The following is a 24021-nucleotide window of genomic DNA, read 5'->3' as shown; positions in this document are numbered from 1 at the left end:
CGTTGCACTAAACTACTTGCCTGTTGTGCCCATACATGCAGCTTTGCTGCAATTATGAAATCAAGTTTTGGCAAAACAGCCTAACAGATTAGAACTACAGTGAATCAGTTTGTAAAAACCATATACAACTGTTCCTGTGAAATTGTTTTTCACGTTAGCCTGTCATCCTGGAACAACTTTTTTTTTTTTTTCAGCCAGAAATTCTAAACCAGAAGACGATATAAAAAAATCAAAAAGAATAGTTACTGTTTTAATAACAGTAATAAAATTTAAATGCACAGAGCCACACAGTAAGCCAGCACTGTTTCTTATTATCTAGGAAATAGCAGTTGCCTTGTAGTCTAAGCAGCTGAACTTTAAAAAGACAGTTGTTATTATGTGTTAGATAATATTTTCAAAATGGAACAGAAACATAAATAACAGCAAGAAGCTAAGATCAAAGACACTGTTGTGAAAGTGTCACATTTCTTAACCTAGTAAAAGCTATGATTCTAAAAAAAGTAAAGATGATTTAAAAGCATAAAACCCATTTTCAAAGGCAGTATTTCTAAGATACTTACATATGTAAAACTGTGAGCCCTTTTAGAAAACACAAGTGGCAAAGGCTCAAGCAAAGCCAGCAAACAAGCTGACAGAATTTACAGGCCGATGGGAAGCATCAGAAGTAGTTAAAGTTTTAGTAAGAAAGCATGTGGTCAAAAAAAGTGTGCCAAACACGAAGTTCAGTTTGTAGTCCGATGTAAACTGATGCAATCTTGGGTTGGTAAGTGTGCAAACAGATGGCTCATGTGACTCTCTTACTCAGAGCTTTCTCAAGCTGCAAGCAAATGGACATGGACTGATTTTGTTCAGTTTTCAGCAACAGAGAATCCATCATTTTGCCACACAGCTGCTTAGTGAAGCTGCTATGAGCAACTTCAGGTCTCCAAGAACAATGTGCAGAACCCAAAACATGTGTGGAGGAGCCAGTATCCTCCCTTTGCCTCCATCAGCAGAGAGCCAAAGGAGAAGTAAGGAAACTGAGTTGTTTTTCTCCACCCTTCTCACGCACACACACAACATCCTCTTTTCCTCAACATCCATCAGCCTTTGCAATCAAAGAGCAAAACAAAGAACTCTTTTTCCCTTGCTCACCAGTCAGAGGGGGAACAGGGAAGCAAACATGGTTTCCAGCACATCAGTCAACCAAACTGAGCCATGGCAAGTAACGCCCACAAAGATCAGTGCTGGGACTCTCCCATCACAGACTTTTCCCTTTCGTAAATGCTGGAGTGATACAAGTGGCACAAGACACTCCTCTCACATACGCTGGTCATGAACAACATGGCTTGAAGCATTAACTTATGTGAAGATTATGTGTCTTGAAGAGGAGGGGGGTACTGGAGTAAATAAACATTAAAGAGAATATAAGAAAGTCCAAGAAAAGATGAATTGTAACACATTAAATAAAGAGAAGTGAAACTTAGTAGAAAAAGAAAGCATAAAAAGCAAGAGAAATGCAAGCATGCCTTAGAAAGTATATATCTCAAGTGCTAATAATACAGCTATAGGCACTACAGAACAAGTATTTAATTGTTCTCCTTTAAAACGGCAGGAATGTAGCCCGAGAGGTGCAGTGACACAAGTACCTAAGTGAACACAACAGTCAGCCTTGGTTAAATTTTTTATGCTCTGGTCACGTACTGAGTCAACACTGGAGCCAGAAACAGAATCCAAAAACTCATGTAAAAAATTTTCCTGGCATTTCCCCTCAGTCATCTCCATTGTGGGCACAATACTGGAAGCCAGAGTCAGCAGTAGTTCAGGAATACTGCCATTAGTTCTGCTAAGAGCAGACCCAAACAAACTATGAGTAGAATACCACTGGCAGCAAGAATCCCATTTACACTGGCACTTCCAACCTTGTTACCACTAACACAGCTGAACCAGCTTTATCGGCAGGGGCAATTTTCATACAGTATCGCTAGCGCAGGACAAAGTTCAGTATCTTAATACCTAGTCAGCCTCCTGCTCTATACCAGCAGGTCATGCTAATTATATATTAGACATATCACGTGGTGGCTATGTTTACTCCAAGAATTACAGCTGAGTTTCCTCCCTCTCACATCTATGCATGTGTGTGTATACACAGAGACACAGTATAAAATTTTAACCATGAGATTGCATTAACAAGCTTCTTTGGGGTTCTTGTGAAAATGAAAATCATTTTCTCTTCCCTTTTTTTGTTTTTATAAGGAGAATGGGGGGAAGTGTTTATGAAGAATGTCAGGGCATACAATTTGAGATTACTTTTCTTTTCCCCAGGTTATACAGGCACTAAAGGATCATGGAAGGCCACATAGAGCTGAGAGAGCACAGTAACACATTAGCGGTATAAGGAAATCACTGAGACTCCAAAGGGGGGACATGAGGTACTATAATTAGCCTCCAATAGCCATTCTAACACTCCCCGTAACCATCGGGTTGTACTTGACTCTGAAGTCACAGCAGCATGAAGAGTCTTTTGCGGTTGAAGGGTTTCATATAAACACCACCCCCCACCCCATCCCAACACCACTCCTCTGGTGCGACCCAAGCTGAGGCAGCTGTGTAATAGTGTTTTTAAGGAACACTCTGTCCCCCTGCTGTCACAGGTGACCACAGCAGCAGCACAAGTAGAAGCTTAACTCCAGTTCTGGCAGATACAGACAGCTGCCATGCAGAGCCCCATTTAAACTAGCCAAACTACTACCACCATTAACTGTGCTTTAGACAGAGCAACAGCAAAGACAGAAAACTGAGAGAGAGAGTCCAACGCTGAGATGTCAAACAATCACTCAGAAAATGCAACAGCTACAGCATTTTCTGAGAGTTTTAAGGACTACCAATATCTGCTTGAAAACACAGGTCATCTGAAGAACCCGTACCTGAGTTTCGATTATACACTTAAGTGTCCAGGGCTGAGCACCAGCCAAATTTCCATCAGCTGGGGGAAACGTTTTTTCTCATCACAGTAACTAGAGCAATGGCTACTATGGAAGGACCTCTCAGAGAGACGAAAAAATAAGAATCATTAGGTGGAGAAATACTGTTACCTAACCTTGAGAAAACGTCTCAAAAGTTTACTTTCTCCAATATAATGCCATAACACAGTAACAACACAAAGAAATTGTGAACTCAGCTCATCTTTATGAAGCTTGTACAGAAAGCAGAGTATTTACACCAAGTATCAGCGCACAGCTGAAGATGTGGATATCCCTTGACATACGTTCAGGTGACAATCAGTACATCCCCGCCTTCTCTTTTAGGAGTTATTTTAAAAAATTAATAGTCCAAGACAAAACAAAGTAAGCGAATAGAAGAAAGCATACAAGCTGAAAAACAACAAACAACTCAGCATGCAAAAGATGAGACAAGGGACTCCTTAAAGCTCATACACTCGTATTTTTCAGAGCCAGAGAAAGGCGAGCTTTGACTCCCTCTCACTCTTGCAACGCCCCGAAAGCGCTGGGAGAACCCTTATGAACGCGGGAACACGAGGGGCCCCGAATCCCTCCGCTCACGCACACGGGGCCCGGGGCAGACACGCGAGCTCCGAGGGGGCCACGCACACACTTACCCAACGTGAACTCCCATTGCTCGTTCCCCAGAGACCGCTCGGGCACCACCTCCAGATCTAGCATTGGCTCAGGTAGCGCGGAGGCCGCGGGCTGGCACGGCAGGTCACCCGGTGGCTGCGCCAGACCTCTGCGGGAAGCAGAAGGGAAGCTCGCAGCCCGCGCCCCGGCCCCCCGCCGCCGGGAAGCCGGCCACCCCCAAACCCCAGGGGGGCGGCGCTGAGTCACAGCGGAGCCCCCCGAGCCGGGCTGAGGGGGGAAGCCCGGGCACCGTGGCCACAGCAACCAGCCCCCCGTCACCGCCTCACGGCCCCGCTGCCTGCGCGCCCCACCCCCAACTCCCCGCCGCCCTGCCCAGGCCAGCCACCGAGCGCGGGCAGCCGCTGCCCCGCCGGCCCGCCCGCCCGGGGGAAGTGGAGCCGCCACCGCCGCCTCACCGCTCGGTCCGGACGTATCGACAGCGACCCCCGCCCGCCGAAGGGAGGGGAGTTGGGGGGGGGTATGGCCCCCCTCCCCCCCACGCTGCGGGGCTGCAACTCACCTCACTTGCGGCTGCTGAAAAAGTGCTTTGCAGCTGTCGTCAGGCGAGCCCGCGCGGGGGGCGGGGCGGGGGCGGGGCCAGGGGAGGTGCGCCCCGCCCTGCCGCCGTGGGTGAGGGGGGAAGGTGTCGGCTCGGCGATGGGGAGCCTGAGGGTTCGAGTCCCGCCGCGGGAGAATAGGGGCTGCCCTGGGGACGGTGGGCACAGCCCCACCGCCACCCACTGTCCTTGTCGCCAGACGAGTGTCAGACCTACAATGCAACCCTAGTTATGCCATGTCACAGCCCGCCATGGCAAACTCAGGATTAAAAAAACCAAAACAACACCAAACCAACCCAGTTGCATCCAGTTTTTCCAGTTGAAAGGCCAGGGCGGGGGCAAGAGTTAAGGAGCAATTAGTCAGTGGCACGAGCAAAGTTACCGGAACAACTCCAGGAATGACTCAGTAAGGAAGAAAGTCATAATGAGGTCATTGGCTTTGCAATGTTATTTGGGAAAACAGGAGGATCACCACCTGAGTGTTTTGTCACTAAAGAAGGCCACTTTTCCCCCGAGGGGTGGTCACCATGCATGGACCTGCTTTGCTCAGACCCAGAAGACCCCAGAAGGCTGCAGGTGCAAGCAGTTGGCATCCACGCAACAAATGAGGATAACAGAGCTCTCCCAAGATGCTGAGAGGCTGCCACCTCCCGTCCACTGCCACCTCAGCCACCCCACATCAGACCCTCACCCATTTTTACAGCGGAAACATGATCCAAGATGAACGGCACCAGGGCAAGCATCACCCGACATAAGCAGAGAATTAAAAATAAACAAGAGAAAGACCAACGGTGCGACCTGTGCCAGCTTCACATGAAGCGAACATCCTGTGCTCCATCGGAGGTCTGCAGCAGGCCAGCACCATCTGCAGCGAGGCAGAAAATACTATTGAAAAACATTTCACACAGTGAACCACAGAAGTTTGCGTTTCTGCTAGGTTTCTGCTAGGTTTCCCGCTGCATCTCCTTCCCACCAGCAGCCCCGCGTTCACATCAGATGCTCCACGTGCTCCTTGGGTCACCAGCAAACGTACGATCCTCATAAAGCCCCAAGCCAGCCAGCCTGCTCAGGAAGCCCTGGCTCTCGGGTGGAAAAGGGGCCATTTTCTTTCCCTCCCGCCTACACTAGTGCCTGCTGGTGAGCTGCCTGCTGCACCGATGTGGCCTTTGCGCGACAAAGCATCGCGCTTTGCTCTCTCAAACCCAGTGTGCACAGGCTGTACACCACTCCCAAGCCAGCTGCAAAGAAAAGCTGTCCATTACAGTTTCACACAACTCTTTTAACAACCAGTATGTACTAATACCAACAGGCACAGTCACACCTCTGTTGCCACAGGCAGACCAAGCCATTGCTGGCATGGGGAATCAAAGTCTTAAAAAAGAAATCCCAGTCACATTTGGGAACAGGACCTCGGCCAGGCTCTGCTCTAAACACTGTGTTTCCCAGCATCTCTCTTCTGGTCACAGAGCTGTCGAAGCAGGCAAGAGTTTAATGTATACGGCATGGAGCGAGCCCCGGGGAAATTAGCTTTCCCTTGAAGTCAGCTGCATGTTGCTCTATTTATTATTCATGCCTTGCTTGCTTTTTTTTTTTTTTTTTTTAAATCCAAGCCCAGTGACATCTTTATATGCTGAAAAGCGCAGAGGTGCTGTCAACTTTCCCCCTTCCTTCCAGCCCTCTGACACATCTTTATTGGCTTAAAAACAGAAATTAAGCTTTCCTCTCCCAGGAGCACGGGCTGATCCTCCATCGCCAGCCACCTGCAGCACTCCGACTCACTATATATGTGTGTGTGTGTGTGTGTGTGTACATATGTTACCTACCTAGCTAGAAATCTTGCATACCCCGTTTATTTAACAGGACATGAAGGACACCCCAGCACCCACTTTTAACTGGGTCCAGTGTGCACGCACTCCTCAGGTAGGGATGCTGGATGGAAAGTGGGTGGATGCAGATAAGCTGGGCTTTGCAGAAACAGTTCTCCAACCCACTCCTGCATTAGGCGGTGCCCTTTGAGTGCCCAGTGCTGCAAACTGAGGAATGCAACAGGCTGGGCTTTCATTAAAAAAAATAATTCAGTATCCTTTGAAAAAGAATATTGGAAATATGAGCTGAATTCCCCACGTAGGTTTTGAGATTAGAAAGCAGGGAGAAAGAAGGCCAAATACAACTGGGGAAAAAAATAAATCCCAAGTTAATTGATTTCTGGATGAGCCTCTACCCTGCCATCCCTTTTCACACATCACCCCAAAGCCCAGCCCAAGGCAGAGGAGGGCTCAGTGCTGCCAAGGCTGGTGTCCCAGCCACTGCCACCTCCCAGCCCTGCCACCCTGGGGCTTTGCTCTTTAGAATAATAACCAGTGTATTGACAGAGAACTCTCATCTAGGGAGCATGCCAGCCCCTTCTACATCTCTAAGCTTAAAATACACCCCTGAAATAACTGGGAGGGCAGGGCAAAGCCTATGGGGGGGCAGGCAAGGGCAGCAGAACCATACAGCAGACGTGTTGGGTGTTTTCTGGTTGACTGCAGTGACTCCCTGAGGGTGAGGAGGGAAGTCCTGGGGATCAGACATGGAGTGGCAGTAAATCCCAGCCAGCTGAAAATCCCACCTCAGCATCGTGAAGGAGAGCAATCACAGGCACACCTGGAGATGAAGCACCTCCTCTCATGCATGCCACCACCAAGCCCCAGCCCTCTGCTTCCCTGGGTGTAGGAAAATACCCCCATGCACCTAAGGTGTCCTCCCTGGATTCCCAGAGGGGCTGGTTTCCTTGCAGACCACAGCACTTGTTCCACTGGCCAAGACAAGTAAATTAAAAAAAAATCCCAAGTCACTAGAAGGCAGAAAACCCACCCAAGGCTTTGTTTGCAGAGATGGTGGTTGCACCATCGAAGGCAAGCAGCTTCCATGTTGCTTTCTAACCACTTGCTTTAAGGGCAGTGGGAGGGGACAGGGAACCCTCAGCTCTGCAGAAAGGCTAGAGACCCACCGGGGTCACCTCCTTCTCCTCTGGGCACATCCTTTCCTTGGCTTTCTCCTCGCCTGAAGACACCATCCCGGGCAGAGATCCAGCTGCAAGCTGAGTTGGATTTTTTTTTTGCACAGCTGGGACAGTGGTTATGAAAGACTCCTTGCTCCCCGCAGCACCAATTCTGCTCCTACCACAGCCAGCACCAGCAAGCTGCCTGGGGGACACAGGGATGTTTTTCCCTTTGGACATCTCTGTGCTGCAGGTTGTGTTCAGAGGCCAGGAGCAGCTGATAGCTGCGGGGATGCTGGGGACAGAGCTGCACTGCCTGTCCTTGCCAAGGACTGGGCACTTTCCCTGGCCGGGGCTGACAAAGGTCGAGAGCAAAGACCAATTCGGGCAGCTGAAATCAAACGCCCCAAGAGCGACCAGAGGAGCCTCCTGTGCTTCCCTGGTGACACCAGGCAGGATGGCATTTTCAAGGCAGGTTGGGCAAAACACCATCGTTGTAGGAACCTCCAGTTTCAAGAATCAGGGAAGAAACAGGTAAAAATTGAATTTAAAAAAAAAAAAAAAATCCTTCTGTCTCTCCAGATTATGGAGCAATCCTTGGAAAATACCTTAGTTTGGTCTCAGGGCTCAGGAAAAAATGCACAGCTTTCTGAAAAATATAACTTTTTTTAAAAGACTGGCTCAATTGTTAATGTTTACAACTGAAGGAAAGGCAGTGGGTGCATCCATCGGAGGTAATCCGGGTTCCTGCTACCAAAGGCTTGCACTGCCATCACATTTTGGAGTGGGATTGGCAGCTGTAGGGAATTACTGGGTTTTTACATGACTTTCCTAAATTCCACAGGAGACGTTAGCAGAGAAGAGCTGGGCTTTGTAATCCAGCTGGTCAAAAGAAAGGAGAAAAAATGCAAAAGCTACTATGAGGGACCAAAAATGCACCAGGGCTTTCAGGCGTGAGGCTGCGGCTGTGTGGGGGGGGAAGCACCAGTGGCTCACAGTGAAGACGAGCTGCCCTCTCCCGATAAGATTCAACAGTGATGCAAATTATGCCTGTAAGGAAATCTGCCCTGCGGCTGCCCAGAACAATGCGCCGGAAACAGACCCCAAACTTGGCAGCACTGTTTTGGTTGGGGGAAAGATATTTGCTTTACAGCTCTGAAGTTGCTCTTATTTTTCTGGAGGTGCGTTTCCTGCTGAAAAGCTTTGGGTTTGCAGTTAGAAACGTTTCCAAACAGCATTTGCAACTCCGCTGGCTGCACAGCAAAAGGGGGTTTTCTTGCGCTCTTGGGGAAAACATTAAGACTCTCCAAGCGGGGAATTTATCCAACCTCTTCAAGAGCATTTATCCCACAGCCAAGAGCTTCGGGTGCCCTGGGTCCCACTGAGGTAAGCAGCACCCATGGACCCAGCTCAGGCAGAGTGATGCTGCACCCTGCGCCCCATCGGTGCCAGCGCAGGGGTCCCTGGCCAGGCAAGGGCTGGCAGCCTGAGCCTGGCCCTTCCCCGGGGAGACCCCTGGCCCCAGTTTTCCCTGGCTCAGCACTTCTCCCCTCCTTCCCTGCTCTAAGCACGCCCTGCTGGGATGTTTTCAATCACCCAGAAACCCGCTGGAGCAGCAGCCAAGGTTAACATGGGCAGAATGTGCGGCATCAGCACCCAGCCGGGGTGCGAGGAGCTGCCCCACTGCTCTGCCCGCGGATGCTGCAGCCAAGGGGCAGCAGGGCAGAAAGCGCCTTTTTTCAATGGACCAGTTGTCTGCACACACAAGGTCTCCAGCATGTGGTGAGCCTCATCCAGAGAGCCTCCGTGGGCATGCTTGCAGGCTCCAGGAGAGCATCCTTCTCCCTGCCAGCCCCAGGAGCGCTGGGCTCATAGCCTGTCAAGAATAAAGATTTTCGAGGTGATTCTGTGCTTGGTCAGGGATAGAAAGGTGATGTGCTCCTGGCACGGCCTGGAGAGCACGGCAAGGCTTTGGCATGTGCTTTGCTCAATCAGGACCACAGTGGCCACCAGCATCACTTCCCACATCCCAGCTTTGGGTTCCTGGCAGCTACAAAACCTCCCCTGCATTTTCGCACTATGCTTGGTGTTGAGAGATGGGCAGAAATGGGAGGCTCCCAGCGCTCACCCAAAGGTGCCAAGATGTTACGTTCAACATCGACTAAGAGCAGCAGCTGGGCTGGCCCCTACCCCTTGCAGGGTATTTTACAAGGCTGGGGCGAGGGCAGGGAAGAAGGCTGGTTGGATGAGGACGAAGCATTTCTAAGAAGGAAAGGGAGCAGCAGTAAAAGCCGGCTGCAGGAGGTGCTGTTAACCACACAGCAGCAGCAACTCTGCGTCGCTCGAGTGCGACGGCAGCGTTCCCTGCTCAACGGCCGGTGCGGTTACGTGTATTTCGCAGAACTCATCCCTGCCAGATATATTTAAAAAGCTCTGATTCGTGCAGGGCTAGATCTAAATTTGCTTTGGCTTCATTAGAAACAGATGTACCGCTTTCTCTTTCCTTCTCGGGGTGGTTTAGCCTGGGAGATGCTACCAGGCGTGGGCAGGGTGCGAAGCCCAGCTCCCCGTGGTGCCGGCGCTACCGGGCAGGGAGCCAGAGGTGCAGCAGGGTGAGGGGCAGTCAGCAGAGGTGGCAGTCATTTGGCCCTTCCCGGGGCAGTCAGCAAGGAGCTGCCGGCATTGGCAGCTGGTGCTAGGGGACCGTCCTTCTAGCGAGCTGCTGGCTGCTTCGGCCTGCCTTCGGCTACTGTCTAGCCAGGTGCTTGGTGTTAGTGAATGCACATCAAAAACTCGTGGGAAAATTCACCCTGGGGCAGAGCACAGGGCTTCTGTAAAAAAAAAAAAAAAAAAAAAAAAAAAAAAGCACAGGTTTTATAAAAAAAGTAAAACATCTGTTTCTATAGAACCCCACAAAACCCTTATCCCAAGCACTTACAGAGTCAGGATGCTGCACAGTGGCAGGGCTTTCCTCTGGGCTGAGTTTTGCCTCCAGAGACATTTCCAAAAGGGATGTTTGAGCTTCAGAGCAGACAACGAGGAAGGCCCACGGTGTGTGAGGAAGCGGCAGAGGGGAGAGGCCCTCCACCCCCTGCCTGCTCTAGCCTGGGCGCTCCAGGTTTCATCATTCAATGGGAGGTGAGTCAGAGCAGCAGGTTTGCATGCCAGAACCCTCTCAGAGCTGCTGAAGATCTCTGGCTGCCCACTTTATCACTGACTTCTAGCAAACGAGGCAGGTGACTCAAATCTTGCTCATAGGCTGCAAGGGATAAAACAAACAAAAGAACTACTCATTAAGCCTTACTCCCAGCCCCCTTTGCAGCCTGTTCATTTCACAGTGGGAAATCACTTGGTCCAACACATCGCTGGAAGTTCCTCCCTGAGGCTGAGCTTCATTAAATAACATTTGAGAGTGACCTTGGTCTCCACAGCACTGGGTTCTGGGGAGCAGCCTGTGAAACTGCCCGGGTGTTTGCTGAGGCCGGTGGCAGCTGCGCTGCCAGTAGCCATAGCTACATTTCTCTCCCATTTTTGTTTTTTTTTTTCATGGCTGTGGGACACTAAACAACTGCCCTGCAGCTCCCTGGGGAGCCAGGAGGAGCACGTCCATCCACCCGGTGCTGCTGCCGGCAACTTCACTGTGCAGATCCCCCCCCCAGCAGCCCAGCCCCAGCAAGAAGGAGTCTTGCACCCAAAGGATCAGTTTTGCACCCAAGCCAACATCCGTGATTGCTGCTGCTGTCTGTCTCATGGCATCTGTGTCAAAAGGGTGGCAGATCATCAGTACAGGAACGAGGACAGCTTTTCACTATCTGTCACAATTAAAAGTCTCTTATGAACTCATCATAGCAGAGCACGAGCTGAGTTTGCTGGCAAAAGAAGAGGACCTGCTACAGCTAGCGGCTCCCAGCTGCTATATGCTGTGCCATGAGGGATGGCCAGCATCCCTTTCTGACCACAGGCATCTAGCTGGAGTGAGGTCCTTCACACAAACCTTGCTTTTCCACCCCTCCCCTTTTCCCTTTGCAGCCATCTCTCACACTCCTGGACCACAGGGTCTCATTGCCCAGTTTATTCCCTCTTTCGTTCCAGTCCCGCTTCACAGCATGGTGCCCTGTGGTCCCGCCAGCACATCCTGCCCTGGATGCAGAAGAAGAGAGCAAGATGCTGAGAGGGTTTGACTAAGGCACCTTGGTGTGGTTGGTGGTTTTGGGGAGTCATGCGCCCCGTGGGCCCACCAACACTGTGTCCTGGGAGTTGTACACCAGACACGCTCTGCAGAGCGGAACTGAAAGTAGAACCAAAAAGAGGATCTGTCCTCTCCTCTGTGTGGGAGCATCCGCCGAGCGGCTCCGGGCCAGGGCTGTTGCTGCCAGGAAAGGGCTTGGGGGCTTCTCAGCAGCACCAGCAGCTCTGGCCCAAGCAGAAGCAGGCTGTGCATGCAGCAGCTCCCAACCCTCCTCGCCCTGGCCTCCAGTCCTCAAATGCAGCCAGAGCAAATGACCCAGAGCTGGACCACAGCCAGCCCCCATGCAGCGCAGAGCAGCCCCAAGTACTCTCCCCGTCTGGGCTGAGGCAGCTGCGGGCACAGGCTCCTGGCTCTGGGGGTGGGCTATGCAGGCAGCTGCAGGCTGGCACCAAGGGACAGGCAGCAGCCAGAGGCCCTGGGAAGGTCACTGAGGAATGGGATGGTGCTGGGAAGGAGACTGCTGCATCCCATCTCTGGGGCAGGTGTCCACTGGGGTGCTGCCCTGTGGCAGGGGCCGCCGGGGAGAAAGGGCCAGAGTGCTGCAAAGCAGAGGGCTGCTCGGCTCTCAGTGGGGCGGGAGGGGACCTGGTGCTCTTTCTGGGTAGGTGACACATCATTCTGGGAAGCAAGATGCTCAGCAGCCTTCCCAGCTCAGAGGTGATGGTTAGTCTGGTGATTCTGGATGGAGCCGCCTGTTTCTTAAGAATCATCTTCTGATGAGTTGTTCCCCACATGGCTTTGTTTGCAGTCTAGCAGCGAATCCCCACCAACCTCTCTGCTCTCTTCCAAACTTAGAGCTCCTGAGGTTTCACCGGGAGGTTGCTTCACCCTGTGCAGCTTTGTGTGCTCAGAAAGAGGGGTTTCAGAGATATTGTGGAAGAGGGCTGCGGCTGCAGCAGCAAAGATGCCGACCAAGGCCCTTGTTTGGGGGCAGTTTCAACATCAAGATATGCAGGATTTTAGAAGAGGCATTGGCACATACTGCAGAAGAAAGCACAATGCCCAGAAGAGAAACTGGCAGGTGTACTTTGAGCTGCAACCAACCTCTCCTGCCCCAGTGCCTTCAGGGGCTGAGAACAGCAGCTCACTGCACCAAGACTGTATGAAATATGAACCAGGTGTTGCACCGTTCAGTTAAAATGGTATCGAACAAGTTGCCAAGGCTCATTCCTGGCTTCTTCAGTTGATTTGACCATTTTAACTCAATGGTGCACCAAATGCCACTGAATGCCCAACTGCCCCAGAGGCAGAAGGTGCCTTCAAGCAGGGATGCTGTCCCTGTCCAGTAGTCTTTGCCCAAGCAGCAGCTCAGTTGCCTGGTGGGAACGAGCTCCAGGGAGAGCACTGCTCCGCTCTGAGATCCACCTTCTGCAAGCATTTATGATAGGATATATGATTCTAAACATGATGTAAACAGAGCTCTGCAAAGAGCTCAGCTTGGCCGCAGCCCCAAGGGGAGGACAGGGACTCAAGATCATATCTCCAGTCAAAGGCAGAGGAGGCAGGTGGGCCAGAAAGTGGACTCACACAGGGGGTTCAGATGCCGGCATCCTTGCTCGTACAGAGGGATATCCTTCCCGCTTCTCTCACCAAATCTATAGACTAAACCACCTAGAACCGCTGCACTGATTACAAGCCCTCAGTACCACGCGTGCCCTCTGCTGCTCAAGACTCAAGGCAAAAGCCACAACCATTTTGGCCAACCTAAAGCTAGAGCAAACACAGTGTCTGCTAGACTTGAAGGAAACGGTTGATGTCAGTAATGCCCTACCCCCCCCTTTTCTCTTCCAAGCTGATATGCTTGGGTACCTGGTCACTTCCTGAGGGCAAAGCTTTACTGCCCAACCTCTATGGTCACGTGGCTTCTTCCATGAACCGGCTTACTTACTCCTACACAGATCTCAGCTCTTCATGTCCAAGATCTTCCCAAGGAGCACGGACTGTAGAGCTATGATCTGCATCACTGAAGTACTCCTGAAATACTCCAGCAGCAGCACTACCACCCCAACCATGTGCTTCAGTAACGGTGGATTCACGTACGAAGATATCAAGGCCACATGCATCCAGCAGCAAGAAGTTTTATTTTTCTGCCACTGCTCACTTTTCTACGCCTATACTTTGCTGCATTTTTGCACGGTATGAATAGTGAAAGCTCAAAGGGTTGGGGGATGCAAGTGGGCAAGGCTTATAGGGACAGTCTCTTTCAGCAAACCAGCTGATAACAGCTGGAAAGACTGGAGCTTTCAGGTGCAAACTTTTCTCCAGCTCTAGAGGGTTTTTCTCTTTTCAAGCTAACCCATCACCTGCTACAGGGAAAAAGAGAGGATTGCAAAGGGCGAAAGGTGATAAGGCCACCAGTTTCTGTGAGAATTACAGCCTGTGGAACGAGGGAAATGGGAGCACTGGGAAAACCCATGTACCTGAAGACACCAGCGTCGAGTCTAACAGGCTGGGAAACACCAAGTCAGAAGAGTTGTGGGGAGCAACAAAGACTTAGCAAGAGTCTCACCATCTGTGATAAACTGTTGACCAGGCTGAGTAAAAGGCACACAGCTGAGCAAGAAACATTCCCATGTTCAACTTCTTCCCTTCCTACAGGTCCCCGGTCTTTCCGCAGCTACCCACGGCAAGGGGCCAGCAACAGCTGAGGCAGCACTAGGCTCTTTCCCCTCACTCCTGAGCTTTAAGAAATGAGCTGAAGGCAACTCTGGAAGTTCACTTATCTCAACCTGTAATTGAGAAAGCTATTTTAATAAAGTTACTTAATCCCAAGCAGCTCCGAGCTGTGCAGCAGCTGATGAATATGCATGTCCTGGGATTTACGTTTCGTGGCAGTGTGAAGACAGGATGTCAGGCAAATGAGTTATGAGAAATGTTGCCTATGCAAATGTTCGCTCTGCTGTAACTTCTTGCTGTAATTCTCATCCTTGAAGCCATTTGTGTCATTCTCTTATTTGCATTGGAAATGTTGTAACAAAATAATGTAACTTTACAGAAATTGGTCCTATTTCTATGCGGACAGGATGGATCTCTAAATATATCTGTAATAGAGAGGAGTCCTGAACCAATGGCGGACAAAAAAAAAAATACAGAAGCCCTGCCAAGATCCTGTCAGGCCATACAATTTTGGAGTCCTCCAAAACCGTGTCTCCTTCATTTAACTTCCCAGCCCTTACCTGAACAAGGCTTATTAGACAAAACACTATAGGTTTGCAGGAACAGAAAAGCTGCTGTTTTCACCCACAGTTTCATTTTCATAGTTTTGTACTTTCAAAAGGGGGACTAGGAGCCCAGGCCAGGACAGCTGATCCCTGCCTGATCCTTCGAGAGGGACTAGGAAACCCATTTGTTCAGGTTTTGAAAACTTCTGCAAAATGGACTAGGCAGTTAATGCTCTGGATTCTCTCAGGTTAGAAAGAGGCCGTGTGACTGCAAGAGGCTAAAATAAGCAAGTCAGAAGCGCCCATACCTCACCTGCTCCAGATGGGCTCCAGGTCACCTGCTTCCTTCTCCACTCCAATGAGCTCCAGTGTTTCCCCGTGGTCTTTCATCCCCAAATTGAACACAGCCATCCCTAAGTCACACTGAGGGAAAAAGACTGTAATGTTTTAAAAATCCTCTCATGCTGTAGGTGCCTCACGCAGGAAGATTTTCAGACTCCCTTTGCTACTCATGCACCCAAAAGGCAAACATAATCTAAGAGGAGCCAGGGGACAAAGTGCCTCTGACCTTTAGATGCCTCCACTCAAGAAAAGGCTTTATGAATATGGTACTCCTCCACTTGTGATGCACCTTGGGCAGAAAAGTGAATCACTCCATGAACTTGCGGGGAAACCAATGAGTTACCTCCTGGCTTTACCAACTGCTCTTTAAAGATGCCTTTCAAAGTGAGCACTGCTTTGATGGCAGAGCCTACAGTAGCTCACAAAGATACCATCTGCTGTCAGGAACAGACTCAGAGTAACACAGGTTGTCACCGATGTCTGGTTTAAAAGCTACCTCCCTTTCAAACTACAGAGTATCTTCAGAAGCAGCACAGGTCACAGTCAACACCATTTTTATTAGGCACTCTGATCTGTTCGCAGTCAGATTTTAAAAACAGGAAAGAAAGTTATACTTTGGAAGTGTTTACACGCAAGAGGACAAAGCAGACTGCAGAGCTCAAGTTAAGCAAGGAATCCTCTACGTGATTTCAGTACATAACCACCATAGCCATTCAATATCAGATATTTGAAGTTCTACCACGCAAAATTTCAGTGGCTTCAGAAGAGGTTTTCAGGCGTAGCATGTCACATGCATATTTTCCCCACAGTACTTTACCACATTTCCCCATTTCCTCAATTTCAACATGCGAACTACCTTGTTTTCCTCCTTCTCCAAAGCAGCACCATTAGCAAGGTTTAATGGCTGCTATAAAAATGTGCCTGCCAACAATGCTCTTCTGTTACAGCCCAGGGAGATAAAATTTCTTCGGGTTACTTAAGTAGGTACATGCTTTCAGGGTAAGTATGGCATACCAGCTATAAAAAAAAAACCAAACACACAAGAGTTTTAGGGCAGCAAACCCCACATTTTCCCCAATATATGCCCTTCTATTACAGGTGTGGGAGCACCATGAATACTCCCAGGCAGTCCCAAACCCGGGGCTGGTGCGATGACCACTGGATGTCACTATTACTTTAAGCATGGACACCAAGGCAGCCTTGCCCTGGCAGGAGGTTGGGAAGTCACCCCAGAAACACATAATATGTCGGTGTGGAGTACCAGGGTGTCACAAATAAACTTACAGCAACTTGTTTTCACTACACAGAAGTTTATTATGAAAGTTAAACATACGACACAAAAAGTAGCAAAAGCAATCCTGTAGCTTAAGGCAACTCTTACAGGAGATGAATTCAAGAAAGATGATGCAACTTCAGTTTAAATAGAAATTATGAAAAATATCAAATTGCATCAATAACTTAAAATGCACTTTAAAAAGTCTGCACTAACCAGCAGAGGGTAAAGGCTTCTGATCTTAATGCCAGCATTAAGATATCAAAAGCAGCAGAATGCTAAATGATGATAGGGAAAGTTCAGTATTTACACAGAGATAACATTAATTATCTGATAGCATAATTGCCTGTGTACTTATGGTTTAAAACCACTGTCTGAAACGTTAGGAAAACCTTTTAAAATAAATCTTCAGACTATTCCATCAAAAATACACAGATGGCAGAGAAGATCCAAGGCTAGGGATGCGTGCAGATGCGTGTGTGTGTCCCTTAAATAACTCATTGCAGAAACACTTTACAAAAATTATTTCTTTGGGGGAAGAAGAGCAAGAAGAATATGTGGCCACAGAGTGAAAAAGGCTATCTTTCAGGTGAATCACATTTAAATTGAATTATCAAAATATTTCTATTTGATGACATTCTCACAGTTTACAGTTATTGACATTTTTAAGTGAATGCTAAATATTTATATTATTAACATACAAAGATTCTCCTTCACATTGACATCTGCTTACATTTTTGCAAGACCTCTTTTACATCGTTTTGCCATTAATGAGGAATGTAATTATCTTAATTACAGAATTTAATAAAGATTTAACTGTTCTAACCATACAGAGTTTCCACCTTCAAAATGATTCTTAAAATGCTGAAGTCAGATCACCTACTTTAAAAGCATACTTAAGTGACATTTTAATTAATCAGGCTGTACAGGAAGCACCACATTTTAACAAAGCCAAATGACATCACATTTCCAATCGACTTTCTTCCAATATTGGATGCAATGAAAAATTTAGAACAAGTCCATTCACCACCACCCCGAATAGAACAAGATAATTCACACAGATTAACTCATCCCAAATCTTACCCTGTTAGAAAATGCAATATATACTGCAATGTAGTCTTACTTTGCATAAGATTTAATAGAAGTGTCCTATGCACAGTATGAGATTTTCTGCACACAACCTCATCTCAACTTTTCACCATTCAGCACAACTTTACAAAAAGCCTAAGATATAAAATATACTTAAAGCAGCTATCTTAAACATGACTTAATACGTAACACCTTGGCAGCTGATCACTTTTGTTCCCAGTTTAACATGCTGTTGAATCTGATCGTAGAGTTGCAGTATCCCTTTTAAGAACTATTTAAAAAAATCCCTGAATAAAACAGAAGCCAGCCTGCGACTTCCTGTGAGTTTCAGTAAAGTACTATATACAGGGGTATAACAACCACCCAAACTCACTTGATGCAGAATAAAATCTAAGACAGATACTGGGGCAGAATGCATGAACGCACGAAAATATACATTTTAAGATTTTACAGTTTAAAAAGTGGAACCAATGAATTGTTAGCAGTTAAGAGAATACTGCAACTGTAACGTTTACAAACCCACGAAGTTTGAAAACTCATTCCAACAGCTCTGATTCACTGGGTTTAGCTTGGAAATAATGCAAAATAATGTCAGCAGTTTTAAGAAGGTCTTGCAAATTTAGAAAAAAGAAAACTGAAAGATAGATAAGAATGCGTATCTAAAATCAAGCAGGAGCACAATAAGGACAATCAAAATTCCAAAAGCCCATATTAAAAAAAATTAAGCTTGGAATGCATTGGCTTCCAGCAGTTTACAATACCAACCAAACAAAAAAACAAACAAACAAAAAACCACCAAAAAAACAACAACAACAAAAAAAGAAGTTTTAAAACTGTAATATCTTGACCTATTTTTAAGTGACAATTTTTATAACAGTTGAGAAAAATGGTTTTATAGCTGCATAAGTTTCCATTTCACTAAAATAGTGCCAACAAAAATAAGTTTGCATAGAAAAACAAAATTTCAAATTGCCACTGGCTACATGCTTAAAATGGGAAATGCAGGTATTGTAACATAAACATAGTGCAAACCATGGCAGTTCGTGGTGATTTTGACTGCCGCAGGTCAGGAAACAGACCATAGTATACCCAGTTATCACAGTTTCTGGTCTTTTATTAAATCCTTTGCCAAGTAGAAGCAATGCACATGTGCAGACCCATGGTACGCCTGCTGCTGTTGATTAACGTAGTTTGAGATCATCGCCGCTTCCTAGGTTTGATCCAGGACTAGGGTCTTGTTGTCTTCTTGCCTGCATCAATAAACACATATTTAGGATCAAAAAAATTATTTAGAAATTATTCGTTTAGTTAATTTCTTCAGTATATTAACATGACTAAGACCATAACCAATTCTAAGGCAGAAACTTCACATTTCAAGCAGTAACCAACACATTCATTTTTAACATCAAAATTGTTCTTTTCCCCCCTCAATTTAATGATGCCCCAGAACCAACAGGAACCTTAGAGGAGGGCTGTGGACCCAGCAGCTGGGCACTGTCCTCTCCTCTAGAGGGGCCCGGAGCTCTAGCTCTGACTCTCCATCCAGCCTGGGGGCAGGCAAGCCTGGCTCTCTCTGGAGCGAGCGTGCACGCACCCACACACTCAGACTGCCTCACAGACCCTCCTGCAGCCAGGCTGAAATACTTCAACATCGCTTTAGTAATCAGCAAGAGACTTTCAGAATATTTAGGCAACAATTTTGTGTCTCCTCTTGCAAAACATTTTCCTTCCTGTGAAATTCCCTTCTGTAAATGTTTTCAGGAACAAGATTTTGGGGAGAAAGGCTACAATGCAAGATGGCAGAGTATGTTACATCATTCCCAAATAAATCTCCCCTCCCTATTTTTATGTGGGAAAGATTTACTTTAGCTTTGTCTGGACTAAAGAGACTTACAACAAGATTAACACGCTAGCACAATTTAATGTTAGATTGACACACATTTAACACTTCTTAAAAGTTGGGGTTTTACTGCAGCATATGGGTTTTTTCTTTGGTGCACCTGTAAAGTTAGCAATAATACAAAACTGAGAACACTCTGGTACCTATGATTGCACCCCTGTATTAAAAAAAAGTAACAAAAGTTCTCCTTTAAATAAATTATTCTGACAAACTGATCGAGATGATGGCATTTTAAAGAGGAAATTAAGGATGGTCAGTCATAGTGGTATCAGTCACAGTACAAGACACTGCTATCTACTTTCTCTACCTGTACACATGCATGCTGCTTCAAGTAGCACATGCAAATGCTGCAGGTGAATACTTAAAAACATTGATATACTGAAATTTTAAAGCAATACTTCAGTTCCAGGAACATCTAATATAGGCAAGCTGTTTTTTAAGACATTTTTGTGTCAATACTTCTATTTAACATTTACAGCATGAATAGCTGGCATCTTGGCCTGTAACTACCATGCGACCCAAATAGCATCAGAGCCACATTCTCAGCTGGTGGAAAGCATCACTAGACAGGCATTATTTGGTATAGCTCTGTTAGTTTCACTAGCTGCAATAATCTGCCACGTTCAGGGCTTAAAAAAAAAAAACACAAAACAAATGACCGCTTCCCTCCTTGAAAGGCTTCTTGTATTTTATTGAAAGAGGCAGGAACAGACTTAACGCAGGCAGTTGTACCACTGAAATATGCAGCTGAAGCAATCACCACATTTACACAATCACACTGAACAACACGATCACAGCTGAACTAAGCTGTGACTAACAGCGACATGAGTGCTGCTCTTAGGTGTTCCCTGGGCTCTTCTGAGTCACATTTACTGACACAGAGGAAGGCTTCCCGCCAGCGCCACAGCTACCCCAGCTCACAGCATGCTGCTGCTTCGCTCCCATACAAAATGGCAAGCGAGCAGCATCTGTCAACTTCCAAACTCTCTGGCTTGTACTGCCAACAGCATGTTCTCTAATTCAGCCTTTTCTTTCTCAGATCACTTCCTTCCTTACCTACCATTCTTCTCGTCTGCCTAATTTTATGCTTCCAGTGCAATTGGTTAGCTTCACCCAAACAGACACCTGTTGCTTCCTTATCCTATTTAAATACTGATTTAAAGCTACGTTTTCCCTTCATGTGCAATGATCCCATTCTGATGCACAGAGTTCCTTCAATAAAACCCTCTAGTAATCACAATGTTTCCAGAGAAGCCAACTCCCTCCTGCACTTTCTTTAGTGGTTGTTTTGGAAACACCCTCACTATTTTAAATATCACAATTGCTACCTCCTACATTTGTGTATCCAGTACTGTTGCTGGTTGCATTTTAGATATTTAAGGGCGAGATGATCCTCTCACTCTGTTCTATCAGCACTGGTCATACTCAACTGACGGAAAAAATCTGCCTTTCCTACATGCAGAACTCTGAATGTGACAACTGATATCACTGCTGCTGCATAAACCCACAGATTTCTCAGTAATCTTTCTGAAGAATCGTGTTAAACAGCTGTAAGCACATACAGCACTGAAGATTTTTAAGTGCTAAAGGCCGTATTCCTTTCAGCCCCTGAAGCAGCTTTTGCAAACTGCCATAGAGGTGCAGAGTATTAGGAGATGGCATTTAATTAAGATTTTCACATTATTTCCAAAAGCCAAATCGTTCAGCTTTGACCATCAAGATCACTGTCGAAAAGTTAAGGGAAAGCCCCTGCTTTTTTTTTTTTCTCCTCTTCAACAGAAAAGCAAACTGCGCAGTAAAGATTTTTCTTAATACAAAATGGTTGTTCAACAAGTCTAAATATATACTTCCACACTAACTTAAGAGTGGTACTAAGATTAACAAAAGGACAACAGTTCCACTTTGCATACTTTTCTCCTATTGAACAGACTGTAAAAAGATTATTCTGGTTTAACTGCTGCCTCTTTCTTCTAAAAGGAAACAAAGGCATGCACTATCTTTAAGAATTACCAAAATCTTACTTACATAATCTAGTCACCAATTTAGTACCTGTAAACATTTTTACACTTACCTAGATAAAACCAGCAAGTTAACTGCTGCTATACTACTGCTCTAAAAGCAACAGCTTCTTCTTCAGAAAACAAACCATATGCACAGCAATTTTATTGTCAAATTTCAGTGATGACTCCAAGGTATCGGCATATGGTTGCATTTATCCTTTGCCTAAAGTGGCCTTTTCTTTCAAAACATATGAAAGAATTCACATGATTCATGACCTCATTGCTACTTGTAGAGTTTGCAGAAGCCACTACTGAACAACTACCAGATTTGTTCTTTCAAGTGATATGCAAAAGGCATGACAAATTACCCTCAAATGTACCAAAAGCAGTCATTACAATATCTTACACTAGCATATGGGGATAAAGGTGTAATTTTGCATTTCAGTAAGTGGGAATTTACACAAGCAACTGCAACGTGTTGGAAGGACAGCTCCATCTCACTCAGACACCCTCCTTTCCTTGTGCTACACTGCTATGCAAGAATACAGACACATGAAACATGCTTATTCTATCAGTCACCATCCTGCCAAGGTACACATGCACAGTATGTAACAATTACAACTGTGCTTTACACACTGAAAAAATTAACATAAAAGCACTACATATGTCTGTATCTAAAAAATAAAAACACTCAAAGACAGGAGAAATCACCTTGTACGTAGACAGCAAGCACACTGTGGAGCATCAGGCATTGGACGATATTTTTGCCCACTGACAATGGGCAAAATACAGTTTTCGTAAGAAAAGCCACAAGATCCCTCACGCTTACTTGTGGAAGAAGTGACTACCAGTATGGTAGTATCTGGTAGGTCTCCTCAGTCTATTACAGGAAGCTAAAAGTTCCCTTTTATAGATGTAAAATGACAATTTCCAGAATTCTCTTGGTTTGGGATCCCATACTCTCAGCATAGCTAATCAATCCTCTGAATTGCAGTATTTGCTGTAATTTTTGAAATGCATACCTTATGACACCATGCAGAAACATCAGAATTACTCTTGGTGAATAATGAACTCAGCTTCTCAAAGATTAAGGAGACTTGCTTCAATTAAGAAAGATGCATCTATCTTTGCCATTGGGAAATGGAATACTCTGTCATGAGTCATGCATAATGAGTCATGAGAAAATAGTAGTTATTCATCTTATCTCAGCACATATAATTTTTCAGTCAAATGCTGATTTTAAGTTTGAAGGAGCACTAGTTCCAATGTTATTCATCTGCTATTCAGTGAAAGGATCACACACGCTTGCAAGAAAAACTTGTAAACGGTACACAGATCCCACCACAGTTGTAATTTTCCTAAAAATGAATGTATTTTAACCAACACTGCCAGTTTCTTTCCAAACATCCTAGACTGAATAGTTAATGCAATGGACACATAGGGAGTTTCAATACCCCAGAACACTTCACACTCAGCTTTCAGCACATGAAGCCATGCAAATCTTCCGCAATACGGAAGGGATTATAACTGGCCACAAGCCACTTCAGACCTCTAACAATGGAGACGGTATGATGACCGACTGAAAGAATTGCAGGAACATATTTGGCAAAAAACACTTCAAAGTCTTCTATAACATGCTATTCTAGATTTATTCACTCTGAACTAACAATGCTGATACCACAGGGGTAATAACATACTAACAAACAAGAGAAAAGTTACTAACAAAATAATTTTGACTTGAGGGTAAACAAAGTACCCCCTGCAATACTCTAACACCTATGCTTTCTTCAACCCTGTCATCTCTGAGCTTTTCTCAAGCCTAAATATAGGCTAACTGGTATGGGCTAAGAGCCATATCAAGTATATAATGTAGTAATAGCTGTATTATATTAATTTCCTTCCTAATAAATCAGCTTGAAATCATCAAATCAACAACTTAGAATTGTGACTCTTTTGGAGCATTTACTGGGGCACTTCTGAAAAACAAATCTAAGAATAATGGCAATTAAGGAAGGCAGCACACCAGCAGTTCCTCAGGCAGCCAAGACAGCCAGACACCATCCTCCTCCTCTGGCCACCCAATCCTGACCCATACCACAGCTGATCATGCCTTCAACAGTGCCAGCAGAACTCCTTAAGCTGGCTTTGAGAAAACACCTGTAACTACCCCCTTCCTGTGCATGTTCAAAGGTCTCCAACACACCTACGGAAACTAACTCCTCTTACCACATGAGTTCAGCAGGAAAGATAATGCAGTCCCACCGTGTGGTTTACATGATAGCTCTGAGAAAGCAGAACTGTGAAAGCTAGAGGTAAGTTTATAAGGATGGACTGGGTTGCCACTCCCTTTCAACAAAAAAAACAGCAGGCAAAATTGGGACCTCTGAATACTAGGCAGTGAAATCACAAGTACAACAATATGCACTGCAGAAATAAAACTTGGGGCACTGGTAAAGAGGAGGGAAGGAAGAGGGAGATAATTTGTAGAAGAACTGTCACAGAGAGTAGCCAAAATAAAGTCTCTCCATGGACAACTCCACTGCAATTCTTTAATTGCATTCTGGCAGCTCCAGACTGCTGAAACAGACAGAGAAGATGCATTATGTGCCTTGGCATCTGTCATCTACAATTTACTAAATAAGTGAAAAATCAGGCTATGTTATGAAAAACTAAATGGTGAACATTTGGATTCTCTTAAAGGACTGTCAACCTCCTAAAAAGGATAAAAAAACCCAAAACCAAACAAAACCTGAGAACACATTGCAGATACATTTCTAAAAAGCATACAACCATAGCAGAAAACACACACCCAAACAAAAAACCCCTGAAATAAAGACAGCAATACTCAGA

At 46.2% G+C, this 24021-nt stretch overlaps 2 protein-coding genes across 7 annotated transcripts in view; both read right to left on the bottom strand.

Moving 5' to 3' along the window:
* PHAF1 (phagophore assembly factor 1) overlaps positions 1-3712 on the bottom strand; it is a 36347-nt gene extending 32635 nt beyond the window's left edge. For all 3 annotated transcript variants that reach the window (XM_009955692.2, XM_086468963.1, XM_086468962.1), the window contains exon 1: positions 3599-3712. In XM_009955692.2, the coding sequence (XP_009953994.1) occupies positions 3599-3662 (64 nt within the window). In that variant the 5' untranslated portion in view covers positions 3663-3712. The remainder of the gene's footprint in view (positions 1-3598) is intronic.
* A 14646-nt stretch (positions 3713-18358) lies between these two features.
* CBFB (core-binding factor subunit beta) overlaps positions 18359-24021 on the bottom strand; it is a 41313-nt gene continuing 35650 nt past the window's right edge. For all 4 annotated transcript variants that reach the window (XM_086469302.1, XM_086469303.1, XM_086469305.1 and 1 more), the window contains one exon: positions 18359-18521. In XM_086469302.1, the coding sequence (XP_086325428.1) occupies positions 18453-18521 (69 nt within the window). In that variant the 3' untranslated portion in view covers positions 18359-18452. The remainder of the gene's footprint in view (positions 18522-24021) is intronic.

This window comes from Leptosomus discolor, chromosome 8 (genome assembly GCF_034619465.1).
Source record: "Leptosomus discolor isolate bLepDis1 chromosome 8, bLepDis1.hap2, whole genome shotgun sequence".
Classification (NCBI taxonomy): Eukaryota; Metazoa; Chordata; class Aves; order Leptosomiformes; family Leptosomidae; genus Leptosomus; species Leptosomus discolor.
The sequence above is the reverse complement of the archived record's forward strand: the minus strand, read 5'-3'. Positions and strand labels throughout refer to the sequence as shown.